Genomic DNA, 22,237 nt, shown 5'->3' with positions numbered 1-22,237 from the left:
GGAGTTGTGACACCCTTTGCTAAGGACAGGTAAGGCGTGATGAGAGCGGTGTACCCGGTGTGGACAGCCAGAGGCCAGGGCCGCCTGGGGGATGGAGGGGGGCTGGTCCTTCCTAGAGCCATCCCCTGCCTCTCCCCCACCCCACTGCGGGCTGCCCAAGAGCCACTGCAGGCAGGCAAAGGCCCCACAGATGCACTGCCTTTCTCTCTACCTCCTGAAATTCTTACACCAACACTGAAGTACGTGAAGTCCCCTGGGTCTAAAGGGTCGTGGCTGGCAGGCCTTTCCCGTCCCCTTCCCTCACATTCTCTGTGTCTCCTCCCCTCCCCTTCCCCTCCTTTCTTTTTACTAACTTATTTCTAGCCAGGGGCTTCTTCCTGCCGCAGCCTCCTGAATACTGAAATTACAGGTATTCACCAACAAGCCTGCCTTTTTTCTTTTTAGTACCAGGGCTTCTTTTTCTTCTCAGTACTTATATTATGTACATTAAAGATACACAACATGTGCTCTGGGATACGCAGGGATAGCTGACAGTCTCCTGGAAAGGAGCAGACAAGTCTGTCCTCACAGTGGCTATGCAGTGCGAGCCCCACACGCCACGCGGCCCAGTTTTATTGCCTCTGGTGCTCGCATGCTTTAGGTCTCTGAGCTGCACATATCACTTAGTTGCTATTCTGTGTCCTCTGACCTACACCAACTCCCCCCTCCACCCCCAAGGCTTTTCTTTGATCCGAGGATGGGTCCTTCTGTAGGGCCCAAAGGCAAGGTCCAAGTTACTCCCACGGGACTCTGGTCACCATCTTGACACCAAAGTTGCTGATGGGCTGGGTCAGGCAGGCATGCCTCTTTTCCACCCTCTGCCGAGCCCCCTCTTGTTTTATGGTGCCTCTGTGCCCTGGGCAGGAAGACAAGAGGCTTACTCACCCCACTAATTGAAGTGGGGTGCTGAGTCACTGAGTGGCCAAACATTGTTCCCTGGTTATGTGGCTGGTGGCAGCCAGGTCTCTGAACCCCACTTTATAGGAGAGAAGAGTGAGGTGCCATGCTCACCCGTGAGGATGGCCTGTGGACAGGATACACCAGAGAAAAGGGATCCTCGAAGCAGGACAAGTGTCATATGGGAAGTTCAAGAAGGCAGGAGCTGCCCTGGGTCAGCAGGTGGCGGGCACAGGCTGGGACCTCAACTTAATGCAGTCATGAAGTAGTGGCCTTGGGAAGGAAGTCCCGCCACTGTATCCCCGGGACAGGCTGACCAATGCTTCTGTGCATCTTGCCTGGCCCACGTGGCACTCAGCAGACCCACGAGAAACATGGAAAAAGCCAGGTCCTGGTAGCTCATGTCTGTAATACTAGCTACTCAGAGGGCTGAGGTGTAAGAATCGGGATTAAACGCCAGTCTGCATGGGAAAGCTTGTGAGACACTTCTCCAATGAGTCACCGAAAGGCAGGAAGTACAGCTGTGGCTCAAGTGATAGACTGCCAGCCTACAAACAAACCAACATAGCCAGGAACCAGTAGTTCACAGATGTAATCCTAGCTACTCACGAGGCTGAGATCTGAGGATCATAGTTCAAAGCCAGCCAGAAAGTCCAAGAGAGTCTCATCTTCAGTTAACATCAAAAAGCCAGAAGAGGGGCCGGGAGTTTGGCCTAGTGGTTAAAGTGCTTGCCTAGCATGCATGAAGACCCGGGTTCAATTCCTCGGTACCACATACATAGAAAAAAGCCAGAAGTGGTGCTGAGGCTCAAGTGGTAGAGCTCTAGCCTTGAGAAAGTCCAAAGACAGTGCTCAGGCCTTGAGCTCAAGCCCAGGACTGGCAAAAAAAAAAAAAAAAAAAAAAAAAAGCCAGAAGAGGAGGTGCTGTTCAAATGGTAGAACACTAAACTTGAGCATGAGCGCGCAGGGGTATGGTCCTGACTCTGAGTTCAAGAGAGAGGGAGGGGCTAGTTGACCACTGAAGGGCACCTGGGGCACAGGGTACACCCTTGTCTCGTACATGTCAGTAACCATCTTCGGGATGGGCCTGTTGGTATGCCCCCTTTCTTACTGTCTTGGTGGCAGCCCTGACCTGTAAGCCCTGCTCCCTTTGCTCCCACCAGGGCCCCGGGTTCACAGGGGTGCTCAGCAGCTCGCCCAAGCCACCCCTGCCCAGAGTTGCAGGGTTTACCAAGTCCAGCTGAGTATCCTAGAAGCGATGGCTGCCTACCAGCAGGCACGTGGGTCCCAGGGGCAGCTCCCCTGTGGGTTGGGCTGGCTGCCCTCAGGCAGGAGACCTGGCAGGCATGGCTGCCCCATGAGCTCCCTTCTCTTCTGGGCAGTGGTTGGGTCCCAGCCACCTCCCCTTCCAGCCCAGAAGGGTACTCTCACCCGGGGGCACCAGCGTGCAGCGCTGCTCAGGACGCTGATGCTGTCTTCAGCCTGGCACTAGTACCAGCCGGATGTCTGGGTCAGCTGGAAGAAGTGGGCAGGCTGTCCATGCAGAGGCTTCTGTTGATGCAGACATGCCCATCCTTCCTGACCAGGCGGTAGGTGATGGGAGGACACCTCCATCCTGGAGCCCGATCCTCTGTCCCACAGGGAGAAGTTAGCTTGCAGCTGGGACACTGGCTCTGGCAGGGTGGGGAGAGACTACTACAGACAGGGTTGGTACCCTAATATAACATGCCTGACAAGCCCAGGGCTTTGTGTGGCTGCCGCCTCCCCCAGGCAGCCCACAGGATTACCCTGTGTGTCTGAGTGTCTAGCCTGCTGGCAATGTGACCACACAATTGCCCTTTCAGTGTGGTGTATTTCAGGTTTCCAGACTTAGAAAGGAAACATGCAAGGCACCCAGTTACATTTGAATTTTACACAAGCAGTGATGACTTTTGCAGAAGCAGTATGTCCTGTGCAAAACATACGTGGCATCCTCAATTACATTCAGTAAGTAAAAAATCTTAGCAGGGTGCTGGTAGCTCACACCTGTAATCCTAGATACTCAGCAGGCTAAGATCTGAAGATCGTGATTTGAAGCCAGCCTGAGACTTATCTCCAATTAAACACCAGAAAACCGGAAATGAAGCTGTGGTTTAAAGTGCGTGGCAGAAGGCTAGCCTTGAGCTGATGGGCTCAGGAACAGAACCCTCGAGTGCAAGCCCATGACTGACAAGCAAAGAATATAGGAGTCGAGACTCCCAGAATTCTAGACTCTGAACCCCTTACTAATTAGCGGCAATCCACATCTGGGTCCATCCTTACCACCTCCTAAATGCCGAATGGGGCCTGTGCCCTGGGACGCTCCTGCCATTATCTTGTTTTCAGGCATAGCACTGGAGGCTTGGAGGCTAAGAGAGGACCCACCTGTCCCCCAGTGTGGGTGGGGACCTGAGCCTCACCTGTCAGGTTCCTATCTGGCACCCGCTCTCCTAGCATTATTGGGTCGAGAGGCAAAGAATAGAGGAGAGACTCCATCTAATCTTTGTCAAGCCATAGCACTTGGTCTAGCCAGCAAAACTTCCTGGTCCTCACTGCCCAGGGCTCTCAAGGAAGACCCTCGGGGATGAATGGGGTGGAGAGAAGAAGCAGGCAGCACTTGGAGCTGATACAGGGTGGAGTGGGGGTCTGAAACCAGCTTTGGCTACTTGCCAGTTGCTGGGGCAACTTCCTCAGTCTCCCAGAGCCTCCAGGCTGGAAGCTGGAGCCTCAGAGGAGCTGTGATAGTGAGCTGAGATCAGTTACAGCAAGGGCTTGGCCTAGTGGGGTGCCAGTGGCTCTTGACTGTAATCCTAGCAACTCAGGAGGCTGAGATCTGAGACTGAGCTTTGAAACCAGGGTGAGCAAGAAAGTCTTTTTTGTTTTTTTTTCCATATGACTCGAAGCTCCCATTAACCAGCAAAAAGTGGAAGTGGAGCTATGTGGCTCAAATGGTAGAATACCAGCCCTGAACAAAAATGCTAAAGGACAGTGTCCAGGCCCCGAGTTCAAGCCGCAGTGCTGGCAGAAAAAGAGGGAGGGAGGGAAAGAGGGTAAAGAAAAAGGGTTTTTGTTTTATTTTGTTTTGCCAGTCCTGGAGCTTCAGACCTGAGCACTGTCCCTGAGCTTCTTTTGCTCAAGACTAGCATTCTACTACTTGAACCATAGTGCCACTTCCAGATTTTTCTGTGTATGTGGTAGTGAGGAATTGAACCCAGGACTTTATGCATGCTAGGCAAGCACTCTACCACTAGGCTACATTTCCAGCCCGAAAGAAGGGTTTATAAATAATGGCTCATTAGCCCTAGGTATGGCCCCCAGGCAGGATAGCGTCACACAGGCATGAGTCTGGGCACAGCCCCGGGGCTGGCAGCCTGTTCTCCTTTCCCACTGTCATGCCCAGGACCCCACTCAATCCCTCAGGAGCTCCCCATTTGTCAGCCCCCCATGCCATCCCCCTCCCCTCCAGCTGGACCCTGGCACTCACTGGCCCACAGCTCCCAGTACATCTGCAGCCTGGCGCTAAGCCCATTGGATGCCCAAGGTGCAGACGGCCTGGCAGGAGTAGGTGAGCAGGCTGGGCTGACTTGAGTGTGACACGGATGTTGAAGTAGGCTGGCTGGTGGGTTCTTATCACTCTTCTGTCCACCAGGGTATTCTGGCTAACCAGGAGGGAGCAGGTGATGGGCAGGGGTGCCCAGGGCACATGGCATGTTATAACTACCCACTGGCTTTGGGGATAGACCTGCAGGACTTTGTAGGTGATAGAGATGTCTGGGGTGGTACCTAGGAGGGAACGAGTCCAGGAAGGAAGGAAGGAAGGAAGGAAGGAAGGAAGGAAGGAAGGAAGGAAAATTTATCACACCTCTTAAGAAAATGCTGGTTTCAACTGGGAACTGGTGGCTCACGCCTATAATCCTAGCTACTCAGGAGCCTGAGAGCTGAGGATCACAGTTTAAAGCCAGCCCAGGCAAAAAAGTCCTTCAGAGTCTTTTCTCCAACTAGCCACCAAAAAGCTAAAAGGAGAGGCGTGGCTAAAGCACTAGCCTTGAACATAAAAGCTAAGGGTTCAAATGCCAATACTAGCCCATTAAAAAAAGAAAAAAAAAAGACCACCATGTCCTTAGACGCCCAGCGCTGCTGGGCTACCTGCAGCAACCATACGGCAGCAGGCAGGCGCTCCTGGTGCCCGGCACAGTGACAGGTGACAAGGCCTGGGACTCCTGACAGCTCCCTTACAGCTCATTGCTATGTCTGTCACCTGACTCACAGTGAGGGCCTCCCTGTGTCACCCCAGGACGGCTCCTGGCATACGGTGAGTGGAGGCCAGGGAAGCCTGGACCACCCACAATGCACCGGGCACTCAGACAGCGGAGACACATCCAGCTGCTAAGGCTAGCGTCGTGGGGCTGAGAGCTACAGGGACAGTGGCTGGGACCTGCTCAACTGGGCCTGCACAGCCACCACCAGGTCTGTCTCATCGGAGTCTCCACCACAGCATCACTGGCTCGTGCTCTACCAATGAGCCGTGCCGACAAACCATATTTTTTCTTTTTCTTTTTCATTTTGGTCAGTCGTGGGGCTTAAAGTCTGAGCTTTTCAACCCAAGCTCTAATTTTCTGGTGGTTAATTACAGATAAGAGTCTCATGGACTTTAGTGCCCAGGCTGGCTTTGAACCTTGATCCTCAGATCTCAGTCTCTTGAGTAGCTAGGATTACAAGCATGAGCCACTGAGCCCAGCAAAAAGGTTATTTGCTTTTTAATACACAATCATTGATTTGATAAAGCAGAGCTGCTGCTAGACTTCGAGCTTAGAGCCACTCTCTGAGCCATTGCAATTCCATCCATAGTTATTTCAGTTTGACTCTTGGGACAAAGAAGCCCAAAGGCATCTTAGAGGCTGGTAACTCATGCCAGGGAAGTGGGGGTCCCCCTGAAGCCCCCTTGCACCTCTTGTGTTCCCTTCAAGAGGAGAAATGAGCTAGACAGCTAGACATATAAATGTAGAAAGGGAACCAGGAGTGTGGCCTAGTGGTAGAGTGCATGAAGACCCAGGTATCATGTACATAGAAAAAGCGGGAAGTGGTGCTGTGGCTCAAATGGTAGAGCTCTAGCCTTGAGAAAAAGGCCCAAGGACAATGCTCAGGCCCTGAGCTCAAGCTCCAGGACTGGCACAAAAAAAGTGTAGAAAGGTAGAAAGGAAATGTTGCCCCATTTTCACTTCAATGGCCAAGAATAGAAGTTTCATTTGCATAAGTCTGCGGCTGGGCATTTACTGTCTATTCAAACAAGGAGTGTGTGTGTGCCCACACATGCACATACACACTCATTTTCATTGTTTGGTTTGTGGACTTAGTGTGTCAATAAAGGGCAGTAGTCTATCCCTAATTTAGCATGCAGCTATTAAGTCAGAACTTTGGGATACTGAGATGTCACATGTAAATCAGAGAAAGGAATATCAAGGGCCCCCTGGGGACCAGAAGTTAAGTCAAGTAGAGGCTGGCTTAGGGAAGAGTCTCCTTCTGGGAGAGGTCTGTACTAAAGAAAGAAGGACATAACCCTAGCTCCTTGGGAGACTAAGATCTGAGGATCAAGATTCAAAGCTATGTATCTTCCTGGGAAGACAAATTCAAGAGGTTCTTATCTCAAATTAACCACCAAAAAGCCAGAAGCACCAACCTTGAGCAGAAAAAACTAAGCAAGAGCATGAGATCTTGCTAGGGCTGTGGCTTAGTGGTAAAGGGCTTGCCTGGCATACGTGAAGCCCTGAGTTGGATTTCTCAGTACCACATAGACAGAAAAAGCCAGAAGTGGGGCTATGGCTCAAGTGATAAAGCACTAGCCTTGAGCAAAAGAAGCTCAGGGACTGTGCCCAGGCCCTGAATTCAAGTCTCAATCCTAGCAAAAAAGAGAGAACGCGCGCATGAGATCTTGAGTAGATTCAGTTGGCTGAGCAGAAGTCATGGGCTGATTTGACAGAAGAGGCAGGCAGGATTCTGCCCCTGCTCAGGTACTTTCCAGAGAACCAGCTATGGCTTTTTTAAGAGCAACACCAAATATGTGTGTGTGTGTGTGTGTGTGTGTGTGTGTGTGTGTGTGTGTGTGTGTCCCTCCTCTCTTTCTCTCCAGTAAATGAGGAAATGATAGGTGAGCCAGCCTATGCCTCCTCTAAGCGAGAGAGACCTACATGCATACACCCCATGAGAAACAGAGGCATGTCCGGCTCTGGCCTGCGTAGCTGGCCACACAGGTAAGGGACAAGACAGGGAGGTGACCACGTGCCCACACCCTGACTGACACAGGGGCTTCTGATGGGGAGAGGGGCAGGCAAGGAAGAGAGGGGAAAATGAGGAGCAAGTAGTTGGCATTGAACGTGGGCCAGGCTGGGGTCTGGGGACTTGTCACCACCTCTGCTCCTCCCAGAGGACCCCATGGACAAAGACCCAGTGCTCTCCAGCTGCCTCCAATGGCGAGGCAGCCTCCCCTGCTGGTTCCCACGAGGGATTCTAGCTTCTCCCAGCCATCTCCTGGCCCAAGGGGCCCCCTCCTGGGTCAAGGCGCTCCCCAAAGAGCTCCCCACCTGGCTTGGCAGGTGGGGGGGGATTCTGCTCCTCCCCTCTCCTCCCACCCCACCCCGCTCCATCACCCAGAAATCCCACCTCCACCTGTCCAGCCTGCCTTCCTCACTCCCCAGTGCCCTGCAGGGTAGAGGCTGGGTTCCAGAGAGGTCCAGATGGCTCTACCAGCCCCCCCCTCCCCATCAGCTTCCTTGAAACCAAGGATCACATATGGGAGGCTTTGACCCAGCCAGGGACCCTTCTCCCTCCAGCACCTGGGGGGCTACTCACCTTCTGCGTCCTCTTTGGAGAAGCTGCCGGAAGCTGTAAGAGAGGGGAGGGGGGGTAGGGAGCGCCCTGCAGGGGAGCCCAAAGCCAGCCCAGCCCAGCGAGGAGGTCAGGGAAGCCCATTGTTCAGGTGATGGAGCAGTGATGTGACCACCCGCGCCGTCAGCAGGGGGCTGGTGGGAGCGTGGAGGCCACCCTGCCTTCTCTGTCCCTGCCTTCCCCAGCACGGCTACTTCAGGCCACCTCCTGTGCTCCCCAGTGCTCCCAGGCTCTAAGCCCACCCCGAGGCCCTGGCGGCCCTTCCCAAGGTGTCCCCAGGGCCTCACCCAGCTTGGCCAAGCAGAACAGTTGAAGCAGCATCTTGCCTCCTCAGTGGGGCTGCGTGGGGCCTCTGCTCAGACTCAGTGGAGCTTCCTGCACATGGACCCTCCTCCACCTGGGGCCCAGGCAGGCTCCTGCTCCCTGGTGCTGCCTGCAGGGTGAAGACTGCAACCCCCCAGCCACCCTCCCTCCCACCCGGGCTGGGCACAGAAGAGACTTGCGGGCCCAAAGCAGCCAGCTGTCCCCTGGCTCCTGGGAGAGGTGGGTAGAATCTGAGCCTTGGAGCCATCATGGCTGCGTTGAGGCACCCGGACTCTTGGCAGGCGAGAGATCCCTGCATCTCCACTTCAGGACTCTGCGGCAGTGGGGAAGCCAGGTCATGTGTGCTGTTTGAGGTGGGGCGATTCCCATGCGGGGCCTTACAAGACAGACTGGAGATGTGGCTGGCTGCATGGCAACTTCTGCCCAGATACCAGTGGTTCACATCTGACCACCAGTTGTACAAGCTAAACCGCTGACTGGACGAGGCCCCGGCCACCCCATGAGTGTGATGTAGTGGTCACGAGCTCTACTTTTCTTCATGCCAGCAGATGGCAGAGAGCAAAGGGCTGGTCATCTCCAGGGACCTGGGCCCGAGGCTCATTCAGGCAAAATAAAGATGAAGCCATGTCGGCAACTGTGGTGCATCTTTGCAGGTGCCCTGAGCAGAGTCATGGGCCTTCCAGACTGGGGGCCACTGGCGCCTGCCTGCCCTTCTAGGAGGGTATTACTCAAGCCCAGACCTAGGAAGCCTGGCTGGTGGCTCTCTTGCCAGGGTCAGTGACTTCGTGCAGAGAAGCAATCATTCAGGACGCCAGTTGTGGTGGCTCACGCCTGTAATCCTAGCTACTCCGAGGCTGAGATCTGAGGATTAAGGTTCAAAGCCAGCACAAAAGGACCTGAGACTCTTATCTCCAGGAAAATGGGAAGTAGGGCTTGGCTCAAGGGTAGGACTGTAGCCTTGAGCTGAAGAGCTCTGGGACAACGTCCAGGCTGATTTCAAGCCCCATGACCCCCCCCCCAAAAAAAAAAATCATTCAGGGGCAGGAGCTCAGCCTAGTGGTAGAGTGTTTGCCTGGCATGCACAAAGACCCAGGTTTGATTCCTTGGTACCACATACACAGAAAAAGCTGGAAGTAGTGTTGTGACTCAAATGGTAGAGCTCTAGCCTTGAGAAATCCCAAGGACAGTGCTCAGGCCCTGAGTTCAAGGCCCAGGACCACCAAAAGAAAAAAAAAGAAAAATTAGTCAGGTGTTTTTTTTTTTTTTTGGGGGGGGGGGGTTGGTCCTCCTGGGGCTTGAACTCAAGGCCTGGATGCTGCCCTGAGCTTTTTCCCCTCAAGGCCAGTGCTCTACCACTTTGAGCCACAGCTCCACTTCTGGTTTTCTGGTGGGTAATTGGAGGGAAGAGTCTCACAGACTTCCTGAGTGGGCTGGCTTTAAACCACGATCCTCAGAACTCAGCTTCCTGAGTAGCTAGGATTACAGGCATGGGTCACCACTGCCAGCCCCTGCAGCTGGGGCTACATGGCAATGTCACCTGCCTGTCACCAGGTGACTCTCAGTCTGCAGTGTCACTGCTGCCCAGCGCCTGACCCAAGGAAGCCAACACAGCTTGGTCCCTCTTTCCGTTCCTGGTGCACCACTGAAGCCTGTGAGGTTGGGCTGTGTCAGGGTCGGCAGCTGGATGGCTGGGAAAATCATGCAGGCATCTGGTCACTCACTGTGTGGCCAGCGGTCAGGTATGCCGCCTGCACTCATGCTCCCTGAGAACGGGACCTGCCATCACTTCTCGACGTGTAATTGCTCCCAAAATTCCCCTCCAAAGGTTTATTCTCGCTTCTGCTGGAGTAGAAGGGAGTGAGGACTTAGGAGGCAGGATGAGTGTGGACTGGCCCACACTGAGATCTCAGGCTTAAGCTGAGACCCAGAAAATCTGGTTTTCCCTGGTGTGGAGAACGGGAAAGCTCCCCGGGCAGGCATCGAGGAAGAGCCTTCTCTTCCCTGAGTACCTGGGCCACATTCAGAGGCTGGAGGCCTGGGCTGACTCCGGGGACATGTTTGCTCGGCCTTGGTGGGAGCCTTTCACGGGGAGCCTGGGGTCTCTCTCTAGGGATCACCTGTGTACCTGATTATGCGTGGCGGCTCTGTCCCCATGGGAAGTGCAGGGCTGCTCATCTCCTGAGGTTACCTGTGGGACACTTGAGTCCCCACCACACACTGCTGCTTGTGATCACACAGGGCACGTGTGCACAGCAGAAGGCACCATCTCGACTTCTTGATTGCCTGGACCTTGGAAGGACTCCACCGATGGGAGATAGTTCTGGGCCACCTTGGCCAGAAGACTGAGGAGCCACCTTCCAGGCCTGGGAGGGTCCAGACAACTCTGCAGTGGGGTTGCTGGGCTGACGGCTCACCTCCTTCCCCTCCCCTGCTCCCTTACCTTGTACTTTGGAGACGTTTTCTTGGCCTGTGCCCCTCACTGCCCCAGTGTGGCTTCTGGGCAGAGTAGACCTGGCATGTTACCACTCACCACTCCCTGGCTCTCCTACCACCTAAACTCAGGGATTTCAGGTGTGCACCACAATGTTCAGATCAAAAACAAACCCCATGCAGGGGACCAGTCTTGCACAATCTCACCCATGAGGTCAGAGCAAGGCCTGAGCACTGGCATTTCTCACCATTCCCACCCAAGGGCTGCTGCTGCTGTGGGTCTAGCTGCTGATCAGTCATGTGGCACTTGCCTCTGGGTCAGATAAACCAGCTCCCAAGGGGGCCTATCTCCCTGGTGGCCTCATTGGCAGACCCTGGATCAGGACCTGGCCCTTGCTGAAGGTACTGGTACCTGTGGTGCAGGACGAGATAAGGTCAGCCGGAGAGGAAATGAACTGGCCATGACTGTCACCTGGGCCTCTAGTTCCAAGAGCTTCAGGCCAAAGCTACCTGAATTCTTTACCCCAACAGGAATCCAGCCAGGCATTGGACCTCTGAGGGAGCTGAGGAGGCTAAAACACATCCTAGGATTCTTCTAGACCTCCACAGTTCACCTTGGTAGCCTGTGGGCTGCCCGGCTACTTTCAAATGTCCCCCAGCATGGTTTGCTGGCTGGCAGCGCATGAACCAGTTACCATAGAGTGATTGGGGCAGGACACTTCTGGCAGCTTTGCAAGCATTCTCTGAGCCTCCAGGCTAGGAGTGATGGGTTCAAAGCACTGCAGCATAAGGTAGGGGGCAGGAGGCTTAAAGATTTTTGTTTTGGGGGGAGTACGTGCTGGTCTTTGAACACAGGGCCTAGGTGCTATCCCTGAGCTTTTGCGCTCAAGTCTAGTGCTCTTGCAATACTTGCGATACTGCTCCACTTCTGGCTTTTCTTGTAGTTAATTGGAGACGAGTCTCATGGGCCAGGCACAGGATCTCAGCCTCCTGAGTAGCTAGGATTACAGGCATAAGCCACCCGGCTAAAGAAAGGATGCCTGAACAGGTTTAGAAATCTCCACCATTGGTCTGGGCCGCACCCCGGCCCTGTCTTTGCTCCCCTGATGATCATGTCATCTTCCTGGGTCACCTCTGGAGGCCCGCACTCCCCATCCCACAGTGCAGGCCTGCCCAGGCCTCAGACACTGCCAGGACAACTTCATCTGAAGGATGTTCAGGCTGCCCAGTGGGCAGAGGGGGAGGGCAGGGTCTGCAGAAGGCCTGGCTGGGGCTCCTTGTCAGCACAGGCTTGCTGAGTTAGTGTATGGTCTGTGAGAAACCCTATGACCTACCTCTCATGTACCCTTCAGTAAGCACTGTTTAGTCAGGGTCTGGCCTCTGAGTGCCACACCAGGGCAGTGTGGTCAGATCTCAGCTCTGCAACCCCTTCTGTAAGCAAGTACCAGACACTCTCAAAACAAATGATACTTATAAACTGATAATATTTATATGCACATGGTAACGCATTCAATAAAAACAGAAAATTTGGGGCCAGGAGTGTGGCCTAGTGGTAGTGCTTGCCTAGCATGCACAAAGTCCTGGGTTCAAGCCCCGGGCTAGCAAAATTAAAAAAGAAAATTTAAAGAGATTAAAGGGGGTGAGGAGCATAGCCTGGTGGTAGAGTGCTCACCTAGCATGCATGAAGCCCTGGGTTCCATTCCTCAGTACCACATACTCAGAAAAAGCCAGAAGTGGAGCTGTGGCTCCAGTGGTAGAGCTCTAGCCTTGAGCAAAAAGTGTCCAAGGACAGCGCCCAGCACTGAGTTCAAGCCCCAGGACTGGCAAAAGAAAAAAAAAAAAGTGAGAGATTAAGAAGGTAGGCATTCCCAGGGCTCTTCCTGCTGTCCCTGGGCAGGGGTGTCTGCCTTTGGAGAGCCCTGCTGGAGGCCCGCGCCCATGGGAGACAGGGGCCTGGGGTGGGAGGGCTGGGCTGAGGGGGGGGTTGTAGGTCCAGCCCGGGAGGGGGGGTGCTACGGGTCTGCGCTGCGGAGGAAGCGGAAGCTGGAAGCGGAGACATTGGAGACATCGAGCGGCCTGGATACACTGGAAGGTCCAGGCTGGGGGCTCCGGGGGCCCGGGGAGCCTGGGCACGGGAATCCGGGGCAGAAGGACCTTGGACGGGAAGCTCGGGAGAGAGGTGACTCTGGCCCCGGAGCTTCACCGGGGTCTACCTCCAGGAGCAGCCGCGACAGGTCCTCCACTAGGTGCCACTTCTCCCGGACTTGCTGCGAGGGGAGGGAGTGGTGGGAGGGTGGTTGCAAGCAGAACTTCCTCTTACAGGTCAGCCACCTGTCAGAGGTTGTGCCCAACGGATACCTACCAGCTGGCCCGAGGAGACACTGCCCCACGGGGACACTGCCCCACCCCGGCGGAGGCCACGCCCACAGGACCCACCCACCCTCAGAGGCCACGCCCCCACGGGACCCGCCCCACCCGCGGAGGCCACGCCCCTTCGAAGACAGGGCCTAGCATCGCCTCAGGCCATGCCCTGCACCTTATCTGGCCTGGCTCTAGGAAAGGCCCTGTCCCCAGCTCCACCACCAAGGCCATGCGGTCAGCAGGATAGGCCCAGAAACCTGAAGCATGGGAGGGGAGGAGGGGAGGGGAAAGGGTCTCCCCCCTCCTCCCCCCCGCCCCCGCACACATACCCCCACCCCAAACCCAAGGTCATATTCTTATCAGGTCTTGTTCCTGGTCCAGCACCACAGGACCAGCCTTTCCTACAGTCCATACGCCTGTGCTGTAAGGACAAAGACCTAACTACCTCAGAGCTCTCCCAGCCTCGGCCCACAGACCAGTCTCTCAAGGTGGGTTCCTCCCTTTGCTCCCAAACCCAGCGGGCACTCACCCAGACCAGCTGCTTCCGGAGCCTCCGGATGGCCCTGGCATTGGCCTGGGACTGGGAGATGCACACTGTCAGCATCAGGCTTTGGGCGGAGAGGATTCAAGGTCAGTCACACTTTAGCTCACAAGTGCCTCCACGTATTTGTGGGCGTGCTGTACTGAGGCTTTTACTCAGGGCCTTGAGCTCTCACTTGGCTTTTTCACATGAGACTGACAGCCTACTTCAGGTTTTGCTGGTTAAATGGAGATAAGAGCTTCCTGAGCTTGGAGAAGTGGCTCATGCTATAATTCTAGCTACTCAGGAGGCTGAGATCTGAGGATTGCGGTTCAAAGCCAGCCCGGGCACTAAAGTCCAAGAGACTCTTATCTCTAACCACCAGAAAATTGGAAGTGGGGCTGTGGTTCAAGCTGAAGAGCTCAGGGTCAAGGCCCAGAGTTCAAGCCCCACAACTGACCAGAAAACAAAACAAAAAACACACAAAAAAGAGTTTCCTGGACTTTCCTGCCTGGCCTGGCTTTAAACCTCCATCCTCAGACCTTAGTCTCTTGAGTAGCTAGGACTACAAGTGTGAGCCACCAGCACTCAGTTCCCTTTTCTTTCTTCCTTTTTTTTTGGGGGGGGGGGTGGGTCATAGGGCTTGAACTCTGGGCCTGTGCGCTGCCCCTGAGCTCTTCAGCTTAAGGCTACCGTCCTACCCCCCTGGGCATTATCCCTGAGCTCTTCAGCTAAAAGCTACCAACCTACCCCTTGAGCCACAGCACCGTGTCTAGTTTTCTAGTGGTTAATAGGAGATAAGAGTATCACAGTCTTTAGTGCCTGGGCTGGCTTTGAACCTGAACCTGGATCTCAGATCTCAGCCTCCTGAGTAGCTAGGATTACAGACATGAGCCCACATGTCCAGCTTCTCTCTTCTTTCTCTGTGTCTCTGTCTTTCTGTCTCTCTTTTTGGCCAGTCCTGGGGTTCGAACTCGGGGCCTGGGCACTGTCTTTGGACTTTTTTTTGCTCAAGACTAGCACTCTGCCACTTAAGCTACAGCTCCACTTCTGGCTTTTTCTGAATATGTGGTACTGAGGAATTGAACCCAGGGCTTCGTGCATGCTGGGCGAGCACTCTACTGTTAGGCTGCCCTCCTGCCCCCTTTCTGTTTCTTAAACAGATTTCAGTGTCTTCTCTCTGTACATAGCCTTATCTGAAGAGAAGATTCTGCTGTGCCTCCCTGCCTGTCCTGCAGCACTGGGGAGCACCAGGGGCCCCCAGGCTTTCCCGGTCCACTCCTGGTCCCACCACTAGGTAAGGAAGAGTCCTCCTCGGGTGGCCTGGCCTGAGCATACCTGAGCAGGATGACGAGCGGGAAGCCAAAGGCATGAGAGCCGAGGTAGTGGAGGACTTGCTGGGCAGGGAGTGGAAGCTGGAGGGCCACCAGCTCTGGGACCACCTGCCAGGGGGCCGAGTAGTTGGTGAAGAGGCCACAGTCCCAGGAAGAGTGAGTGCTGGGGAGGTGGGAGAGATAGTATGGTCAGCACTCAGGCCAGGGCTTCCAGCAGCCTCCCCCGACCCGCTGACCACCCAGACCAGAGCTGCCCAGCAGCCTCCCCCGACCCGCTGACCACCCAGGCCAGAGCTGCCCAGCAGCCTCCCCCGACCCGCTGACCACCCAGACCAGAGCTGCCCAGCAGCCTCCCCCGACCCGCTGACCACCCAGACCAGAGCTGCCCAGCAGCCTCCCCCGACCCGCTGACCACCCAGACCAGAGCTGCCCAGCAGCCTCCCCCGACCCGCTGACCACCCAGACCAGAGCTGCCCAGCAACCTCCCCTGACCCGCTGACCACCCAGACCAGAGCTGCCCAGCAGCCTCCCCCGACCCGCTGACCACCCAGGCCAGAGCTGCCCAGCAGCCTCTCCCGACCTGCTGACCACGTAGACCAGGGGCACAGCGGCCAGGAGCAGGCCCAGGAGTAGCATCAGCTGGAAGAAGAAGGTGGAGCTGGAGGCTCGGAAGAGCCGCGTGGATGCCCTGCAGTTCCTCATGAGGGTGTACTGGGGGAGACAAGGACGGACAGGAGGCCTCATGGGGGCATAGCCCAGGGCGATCCTCAGATCTCAGCCTCCCGAGTAGCTGGGGTGACGGGCATGAGCCGCTGTGCTCCACGTGATACACAGGACTCTGACGTGAGTGCACTGTACAGACCCTCCCTGAGGCCCAGAGGGAGGGGGACGGGCAGGAGCGGATGCAGCCTGGCTGGGCCAGGCCCAGTGTGCCCACCCCGATGCCCCTTCCACATAGGGGCCGTGCCTCACCTTCTTGATGTAGAAGGTGAGGAACAGGAAGATGCTGTTGAAGAGTGGCAGCAGGGGGCAGTAGAAGAGGCCCATCCACGTGACTGTCTGGCCAGCCACAATGTCCAGCACATTCTTGGGCACCAGGAACTCCTCCCGGTCCAGCCAGTTCCAGAAGCGGCCTGAGAACCTCTCCACCAACAGCCTGGACATGGGGGCAGAGTCTAGCCACTCGACTGGTCGAGACCCTGGACCATCACACTCACCAGCACAGGTCTAGCCAGCAGACACACCCCTGCCAGTTCACACCCCGTGCTGCCCCCCGTGGCGTCTGTGGCTCACCTCCGAGGCAGGCTGACCAGGAAGGAGAAGGCCACCGTGAGGAGGAAGTTGAAGGTAATCAGCTTATACAGCTCCTCGCCCACCGAGTTCTCCCAGCACTGGGGTGCAGAGGGAGGAGCAGGTCATCCTCCCCAGGTCCCCCCTCTGTGCCCTCCACCCACTTGTTAGAGAAGACTGGCGTGACTGTGGGGATGACCTCAGGGACGTTCCTAGAACAGAGCTCCTGGCCAGGGCTGCCCAGGCCTCACATGCTAAATCTGCTCCTCCTTCCAGGGGAGACAAGGAGACTGGAGAGGGGGTCAGGGGTGGGCTTTGCTGGGAAGGATGGGAGGGACAGGTCCCGCAGGGCTGCCAGCCACCTGGTAGTCACAGGCGTTGTAGCCGTAGGACTCACAGCTGCTCCTGTTGCTGCCAATGCACAGTACAGTCTGACCCAGCGAGAAGGAGAACATCCCCAGACTGGCCAGCTTCAGAGCCACGCACCTGGGGGCGGGGCAGGGGCGTGTCAGAGGACTGTGGGCGGGGCAGAGGGCACGTGGGCGGGGCAGGTTTGTGGCAGAGGGCGCAGCCTGGCCACACAGGTAAACCCGTTGTCTGTGAGAGGGATGGTGTCTGGGCCTGGGCCAGGCTCCCTGCAGCTCACGCCCTCTCCAGCTGTTTCCCAAAGTGTGTTCCTAGAAGCCAAGATTCCTGCGCCCCCTCCCCCACATCCATGCCATAAAGAAACTGGAGCTTTCAATAAGAGCTTCCTTTTCCTTTCTTTTCTCTTGCTTTCTTTCTTCTTTTTGGAATTACTGGGGTTTGGACTCAGGGTCTCAGGCTTGTTGGGCAGGTACTCTACTCCTTGAGCTATACTCCATAGCCTGATTTTTCCTCTCTTCTTTTCTTCTGTGCTAGTACTAGGGCTTTAAGACTGCTCAGCTTGCTGGGCTGCTGCTTTTACCACTTGAGCCATGCCTCCGACTTTCTTGGAGGTGGAAATCTTGAGGACTTTTCTGCCCAGGTTGGCTTTGAACCATGATCTCCAGATCTCAGCCTCCTGAATAGACTAGAGCTACCAGTGCTCAGCTTAGGGGAGGGGTTCCCCCTCACACACCCCTGTTTTCCTTTTGAGCATTTTGAATTAAAGTCTTTTTTTTTCTTTTTTTCTAATGGAAGGTCTTGCTATGCAGCCCAGGCTGGCTTCAAACATGAGATCTTCCTGCTTCCGCCTCCGAGTATGTGTGTTTTACCACATGCCAGGGTATTCCGAATCTTTCATGGTATGTGTATTTATAATCTATTTTCTTTTAAGTTTTCTTGGGAGGGTAAGACTGGGCACAAGGGCTGGGAATATGGCTTAGTGGTAGAGTGCTTACCTAGCATGCATGAAGCCCTGGGTTCGATTTCTCAGTACCACAAACACAGAAAAAGCTGGAAGTGGCACCGTGGCTCAAGTGGCAGAGTGCTAGCTTTGAGTAAAAGAGACTCAGGGATAGTGTCCAGGCCATGAGTTCAAGTCCCAAGAATGGAAGCTAAAAAGCGTGAGCACAAATTGAGAGGCAGGGTGAATAGATGCAGCAGGCTCTCACTAGACACAATGTTGACAATGAGCTCTACAACTTGTGCATGAGAATGAGAGGGAAAAACAGGGAGTGAGGGAAGGGGCAACACTGTTCACAAAGAAATGTATTCCTCCTTTTACCAGCCCTGGGCTTGAGCTCAGGGCCTGAGCACTGTCCTTGGGCTTTTTCAAGGCTAGCACTCTACCATTTGAGCCACAGCACCACTTCCGGCTTTTTCTGTGTATGTGGTACTGAGGAATGGAATCCAAGGCTTTGTGCATGCTAGGCAAGCACTCTACCACTAGGCCACACTCCCAGCCCCCCAAAAGTTTGAAAGCAGGTGAGCTGATATTGAAGAAGCAGAGGAGGACTTGGGCTGGGCTGGGCGGGGGGTGGGGCAGGAAGTTAGGAGGGGTTCCTAGAGGAGGAGGACCTGGGGGAGAATTCAAAACGGGAGTCAGGAGCATGTGCTGGGAGGGGACCTGGCAGAGCCCAGGGGGGAGGCAGGCGAGCAGAAGCTTCGTGGGGATGGCCTTGGCCCGGCGCCTCACCCACGGGCCTCCACAGTGGCTGGGGACAGTCCAGATTTCCCAGGTCAAGGACGGAGCCTGAAGCCCCAGGCACAGAGGAGCTGTGTGCAGCCCACGATGCTGGGCTACCCCACTCCCCCACCCCCCCTCCTCCACCCCCCCCCACCCCGCTGCCCTGTCCCAAGGCAAAGTGGCCCCCTGCTGCTCTCAGCCAGGGTGGAAGTATGACCCGAGGCCTTGGGGTATCCTTGGTGGAAGGGGACCTCCCCAGGCTCACCAGAACAGGGTGAGGTTGACCTCGGTGCTTGGAGCATACTTCTCCAGCTGGACCAGGATCACAAACAGCTGGGGACCCAGGAAGTTGACCAGGGCGATGACCCCGGGGGGCAGGTACTGGAGCACCACAAACAGGGACTCCTGTGGGGGCAGATGGTCAAGGGACCCTGGCCTGGCTTTCCCGGTGTCCCTCCCGGCAGGCTGGAAGCTCTGGGGGACACCTGTTGTGACCTTGTGATCACCACGGCTTTGACTTCTGACCCTTAGGGTTCTCATGTCCAAGTGTCTCCTCCCAAAGCCCAGGCCGGACTGAAGGGAGACCACAGCCTGTACCTCCTTGTTGTCCTGTGAATACTTGGTGGCCCAGAAGATGGCCGCGATGGACCCGATCACCAGGAGAATGATGAGGAAGTTGACCCGAAGGTAGGAGAGTAGACGGCAGGCCCTTTGGGTGCGGGACTGCTGCTGGCTCAGCAGGAAGCGGCGATCTTCATCCAGTTCCATCTGAAGGCAGGGCAGGACAGGGTTGAAGAGAGCAGAGCAGGTGTGCGTAGGCAGGGAAGAGTGAGGTGAGGATGGCAGGGCAGGGTTGACGAGAGCAGAGCAGGTGTGCGTAGGCAGGGAAGAGTGAGGTGAGGATGGCAGGGCAGGGGTGAGGAGGGCAGAGTAGGGGTGAGTGGGCAGGGCAGAGGGGAGGGGAAGACGGCGGGGCAGGGGTGAGGAGGGCAGAGTAGGGGTGGGAGGGCAGGGCAGAGGGGAGGGGAAGACGGCGGGGCAGGGGTGAGGAGGGCAGAGTAGGGGTGGGAGGGCAGGGCAGAGGGGAGGGGAGGATGGCAGGGCAGGGGTGAGGGGGGCAGGATACACTCAGGCACACTCATCACTGAGCCACACACTCTCATCCAGTCACACTTGTCCTGCGCTCATGGTGTAGCACATCACACACACATGGTCACAGGACTTCCCACATGCAGGCGGAGGCACACACTTGTCCTCGCACGCTGCCTCATGTCCTCACACGTCTCATGGCCTCACACACCGTCACCCCTACCCTGAGCGCATGGCTGATCTCATGCGTCTTGATGATGGCCGCCTCTCGCACGCGGATGCAGAAGTCCCAGGAGGAGAAGAGCTTGGCGCTCAGCCTCACCCTGTAGTCCTGGCCCAGCAGCAGCCTCTGCGGCAGCCCCTTCACCATCCTGGGAGAAGGCAGCAGAGCAGAGGCTGCTGCGGTCTCCAGCCTTGCAGTGAGTGAGGTTGGCTAGCCTGCCCTTAGGGCTATAGCTCGCCTGGGGGGCTGGGGCAGCTCTGCTGAACAGGGGCAGCTGGGTCCTCTGCTGTGGGCGGGGTGACTGGGAAGGCACCTAGGGACGGCCTGGGCTTCGGCTTACCGGTGTAGAGTCCTGCAGAAGCACAGGAGCAGGCAGACCAGAGGGCTGAGCAGGTAGGCCAGGCGGAGGCTGTACCCAGAGCGGCTCTCAGGCCCTGCCCGGTAGGCGCCATAGAAGAGATAAGTGTTGTTGAAGGCCTGGGGACAATGACGATGACTGCTGAGCATGGGTGCATGCGGGCTCAGTCAGGTGAGTGTCCCTCCCTTTACACGTGTGTGCATGTATCGGGGATGAATTCAGGGCTTTGGATTCTCCCTTGACTTTTTTGTTCAAGATTGGTGCTCTACCACTTGAGCCACATCTCTGTGTCGGGTTTTTTTTTGGTGGTTACTTGGGGATAAACGAATGTCCTTCTCTGGTCCTTGACTTTCAGATCTCAGCCTCCTGAGTAGCTGGGGTGATGGGTACCAGCTACCAGCAGCAGGTGCTTTGCTTGATTGTTGAAAGTAGCCTAGACTGGCCTGGAACTCTAGGTTCCAAACGGTGTGAGAATCGCTGGCTTGAGAGTAGAGAATATTATAGAGGCTCAGAGAGACCAGACAGCTTGATCAAATTCACACCACTTTGAATCCATAAACCCACTGCCCTCATGGCTTTCAGGAATTAGGGGTACTTAGTACAGAGACCTGGGCTCTTTCCCCTGTGTCCTGGGTACCTCCATCCCTCCCTGCTGGGCTCTGAGGGCCCCAAGCATGTGTTTGTGGATCTATGCAGAGCCTCTCTCTGCTTCCATTGGTGGGCCTGGAAAAATGCCCTTGGGTGGGGGATCCTCTTAGACTGGCATCCCCAGGCCTCATGGACCACCCCGGACAATCTCACTTACCCTGCCAGTTAAAACATTCCAGAACTGATTGTGGAACTTCGGGATGCCACTCTGGGGCTCCTGGCTGTCCGGGCACTGGAGGGCTGCTGAGGAAGGAGAGGGGGCCAAGACACAGGTCCCCTTCCCCTTTTTGACCTCCCCCCCAACCCCCGCCCCACAGGATGTCAGGAAGGTTGTGTGAGAAGGCCCTGAACTTACTCAAGCCCAGGGCCGGGCCTGGGTCGGGGCGGTGGAGCCAGGTCAGCGGCAGCAGCACGAAGCCGGCGGTGGGCAGCAGGGTCAGCAGGTTGAGCAGCAGCAGGAAGCGGAGGAAAGTGAAATAGGACTGGATGCCGCTGCCATAGAGGCCTGGGGAGGGGAGAGCGGGGCGGAGGGAAGGAGAGCGGGCGCGGTGGCGGGTCAGGGCGCTGCTGGTGCGCCGGGTACCGCGCGGGCACCGGGGGCGCTGTCACACCCCGGGTTTGCCCCCGACGGGACGGGAGGGGGGACGGCGCCCTGCCCGCCTCCCCGGGTTGCGGGCCGGAGGGGGAGCGGGCGCGGGCTCCTACCCCCGATTTCGTAGAGCGCCCCCTCCCAGAGCCCGAAGCCCCGGGACAGCCGCCGCGCCGCGTCTGCCAGGCGCCGTCCAGCCGCCCGCCACCGGCGCTGCCACCTCCGCCAGCACGAGGTCCTCGCGTCCTCGGGCTCCCGCAGCTTCCTGGGGCCGGTGGAGACGAGGACTCGGCTCAGTCACCCGCCGGGCGCGCCGGGGCCGGGCCGCCGCTCCGCCACCCCGCCGGGCACCCACCGGATGAGGCGCCGGTCCACCATGGCGTAGGGCAGGGTCCGCAGGGGCGCCCGCGACGCGCACAGCCACTCCAGCTCCGGCGCCCACAGCTCCGGGCCCCCGGGGGGCCCCTCGGACCCCCGCCGCATTCCGGCCGCCAGCTGGGCCCCGGCCCCAGGAGGGACGTGGGCTCCAGCGGGGCGCTCAAGGTCTCGGCCCTGGCACGATCAGAGACGCAGGGGTCCCGCGGGGCTCCCCGGCCCGCCCGCCAAGCCGGTGAGAGGCCTCGGCAAAGCCTCTAGTCCCCGCCGCACCGCGGCGCTGGGTTCGCGGGGACCCCGTCCGCGCTCCTTCCGGGGGTCCCGGCGCCGCCGCGGGACGGAGGGGACCCCACGGCCCCCAGACCTCCCGCCCCTCACCGCTCACCTGGAGACCAGGGTCCCGGCGCCCCAGGCTCCGCGACGCCCGGGGTGGGAGGGAGCGGAGGGGTCACATGACAGGAACCCCGGGCCCCCGCGTCTCCTGTCCTCCGCCGCTCCCCCTTCCCCGCAGTTTCCTGCGCCCCAGCTGAGGCCCAGCGGGCACTTCCTGCGCGGCGGCGGGCGCAGGTGAGGGTGGCGGCCGTGCCCGGTGGTCAGGTCCCCGCGCGCGCCTGCCCACGGCCACTCGCGATCGCCCCTGCCCACCCGGTTCCAGCCCGGGGCCGTGACCTGACCGAGGCCGGGCGGGCGAGGCTGCCTTTTATCTGCCCGCCACACGCGCTGCTGCGCAGACAGGACAGAAGTGCGAAGAGTGGATCCGAAGCTGGGGCT

The 22,237-nt window shown here is 57.2% G+C and overlaps 3 protein-coding genes across 5 annotated transcripts in view; 1 reads left to right on the top strand and 2 right to left on the bottom strand.

Annotated features, from left to right (window-relative positions):
• The window catches only part of LOC150052050 (uncharacterized), a 125,184-nt gene that overhangs the window by 45,596 nt on the left and 57,351 nt on the right, over nt 1-22,237 (top strand). The window lies entirely within an intron of this gene.
• Il40 (interleukin 40) lies at nt 774-10,890 on the bottom strand. Its single transcript, XM_090351534.1, is given in 8 exon segments — nt 774-895; nt 1,051-1,063; nt 2,368-2,609; nt 4,439-4,484; nt 4,486-4,534; nt 4,536-4,737; nt 7,801-7,833; nt 10,839-10,890. Coding segments are annotated over 8 exon segments (759 nt in total).
• Nucleotides 11,985-21,641, bottom strand: Tmc8 (transmembrane channel like 8). Of its 3 annotated transcripts, XM_090351279.1 has the most exons (15): nt 21,447-21,641; nt 21,208-21,356; nt 20,858-21,007; nt 20,660-20,745; nt 19,837-19,973; nt 19,497-19,644; nt 18,782-18,952; nt 18,450-18,589; nt 16,458-16,581; nt 16,099-16,196; nt 15,778-15,961; nt 15,386-15,516; nt 14,810-14,968; nt 13,481-13,559; nt 11,985-12,857 (listed from the first exon to the last, which is right to left on the bottom strand). In XM_090351279.1, exons 1-15 carry the CDS (start codon nt 21,572-21,574, stop codon nt 12,603-12,605), a joined length of 2,139 nt encoding a protein of 712 aa, XP_090207405.1. In that variant the 5' UTR covers nt 21,575-21,641; the 3' UTR covers nt 11,985-12,602. The 3 variants fall into 3 exon arrangements, with proteins under 3 accessions (XP_090207405.1, XP_090207404.1, XP_090207406.1); XM_090351278.1 differs by lacking the exon at nt 11,985-12,857 and having other exon boundaries at nt 13,084-13,559; XM_090351280.1 differs by lacking the exon at nt 11,985-12,857 and having other exon boundaries at nt 13,084-13,559; nt 15,386-15,444.

The sequence above is a fragment of the Megascapheus bottae genome, chromosome 17 (assembly GCF_031878675.1).
Source record: "Megascapheus bottae isolate mThoBot1 chromosome 17, mThoBot2.hap1, whole genome shotgun sequence".
NCBI classification, from domain to species: domain Eukaryota; kingdom Metazoa; phylum Chordata; class Mammalia; order Rodentia; family Geomyidae; genus Megascapheus; species Megascapheus bottae.
This window is presented reverse-complemented; position numbering and strand designations above follow the sequence as displayed.

What these genes read in the sequence shown, in the direction of transcription:
- Tmc8 (XM_090351278.1), bottom strand. Translation starts at nt 21,574, where the DNA reads ATGCGGCGGGGGTCCGAGGGGCCCCCCGGGGGCCCGGAGCTGTGGGCG. An exon ending in GGAATGTTTTAACTGGCAGG is followed by an intron (nt 19,974 to 20,659) that starts GTAAGTGAGATT and finishes CATTGTCCCCAG; the next exon opens with GCCTTCAACAACACTTATCT. An exon ending in ACAACGCCTGTGACTACCAG is followed by an intron (nt 16,197 to 16,457) that starts GTGGCTGGCAGC and finishes TCTGCACCCCAG; the next exon opens with TGCTGGGAGAACTCGGTGGG.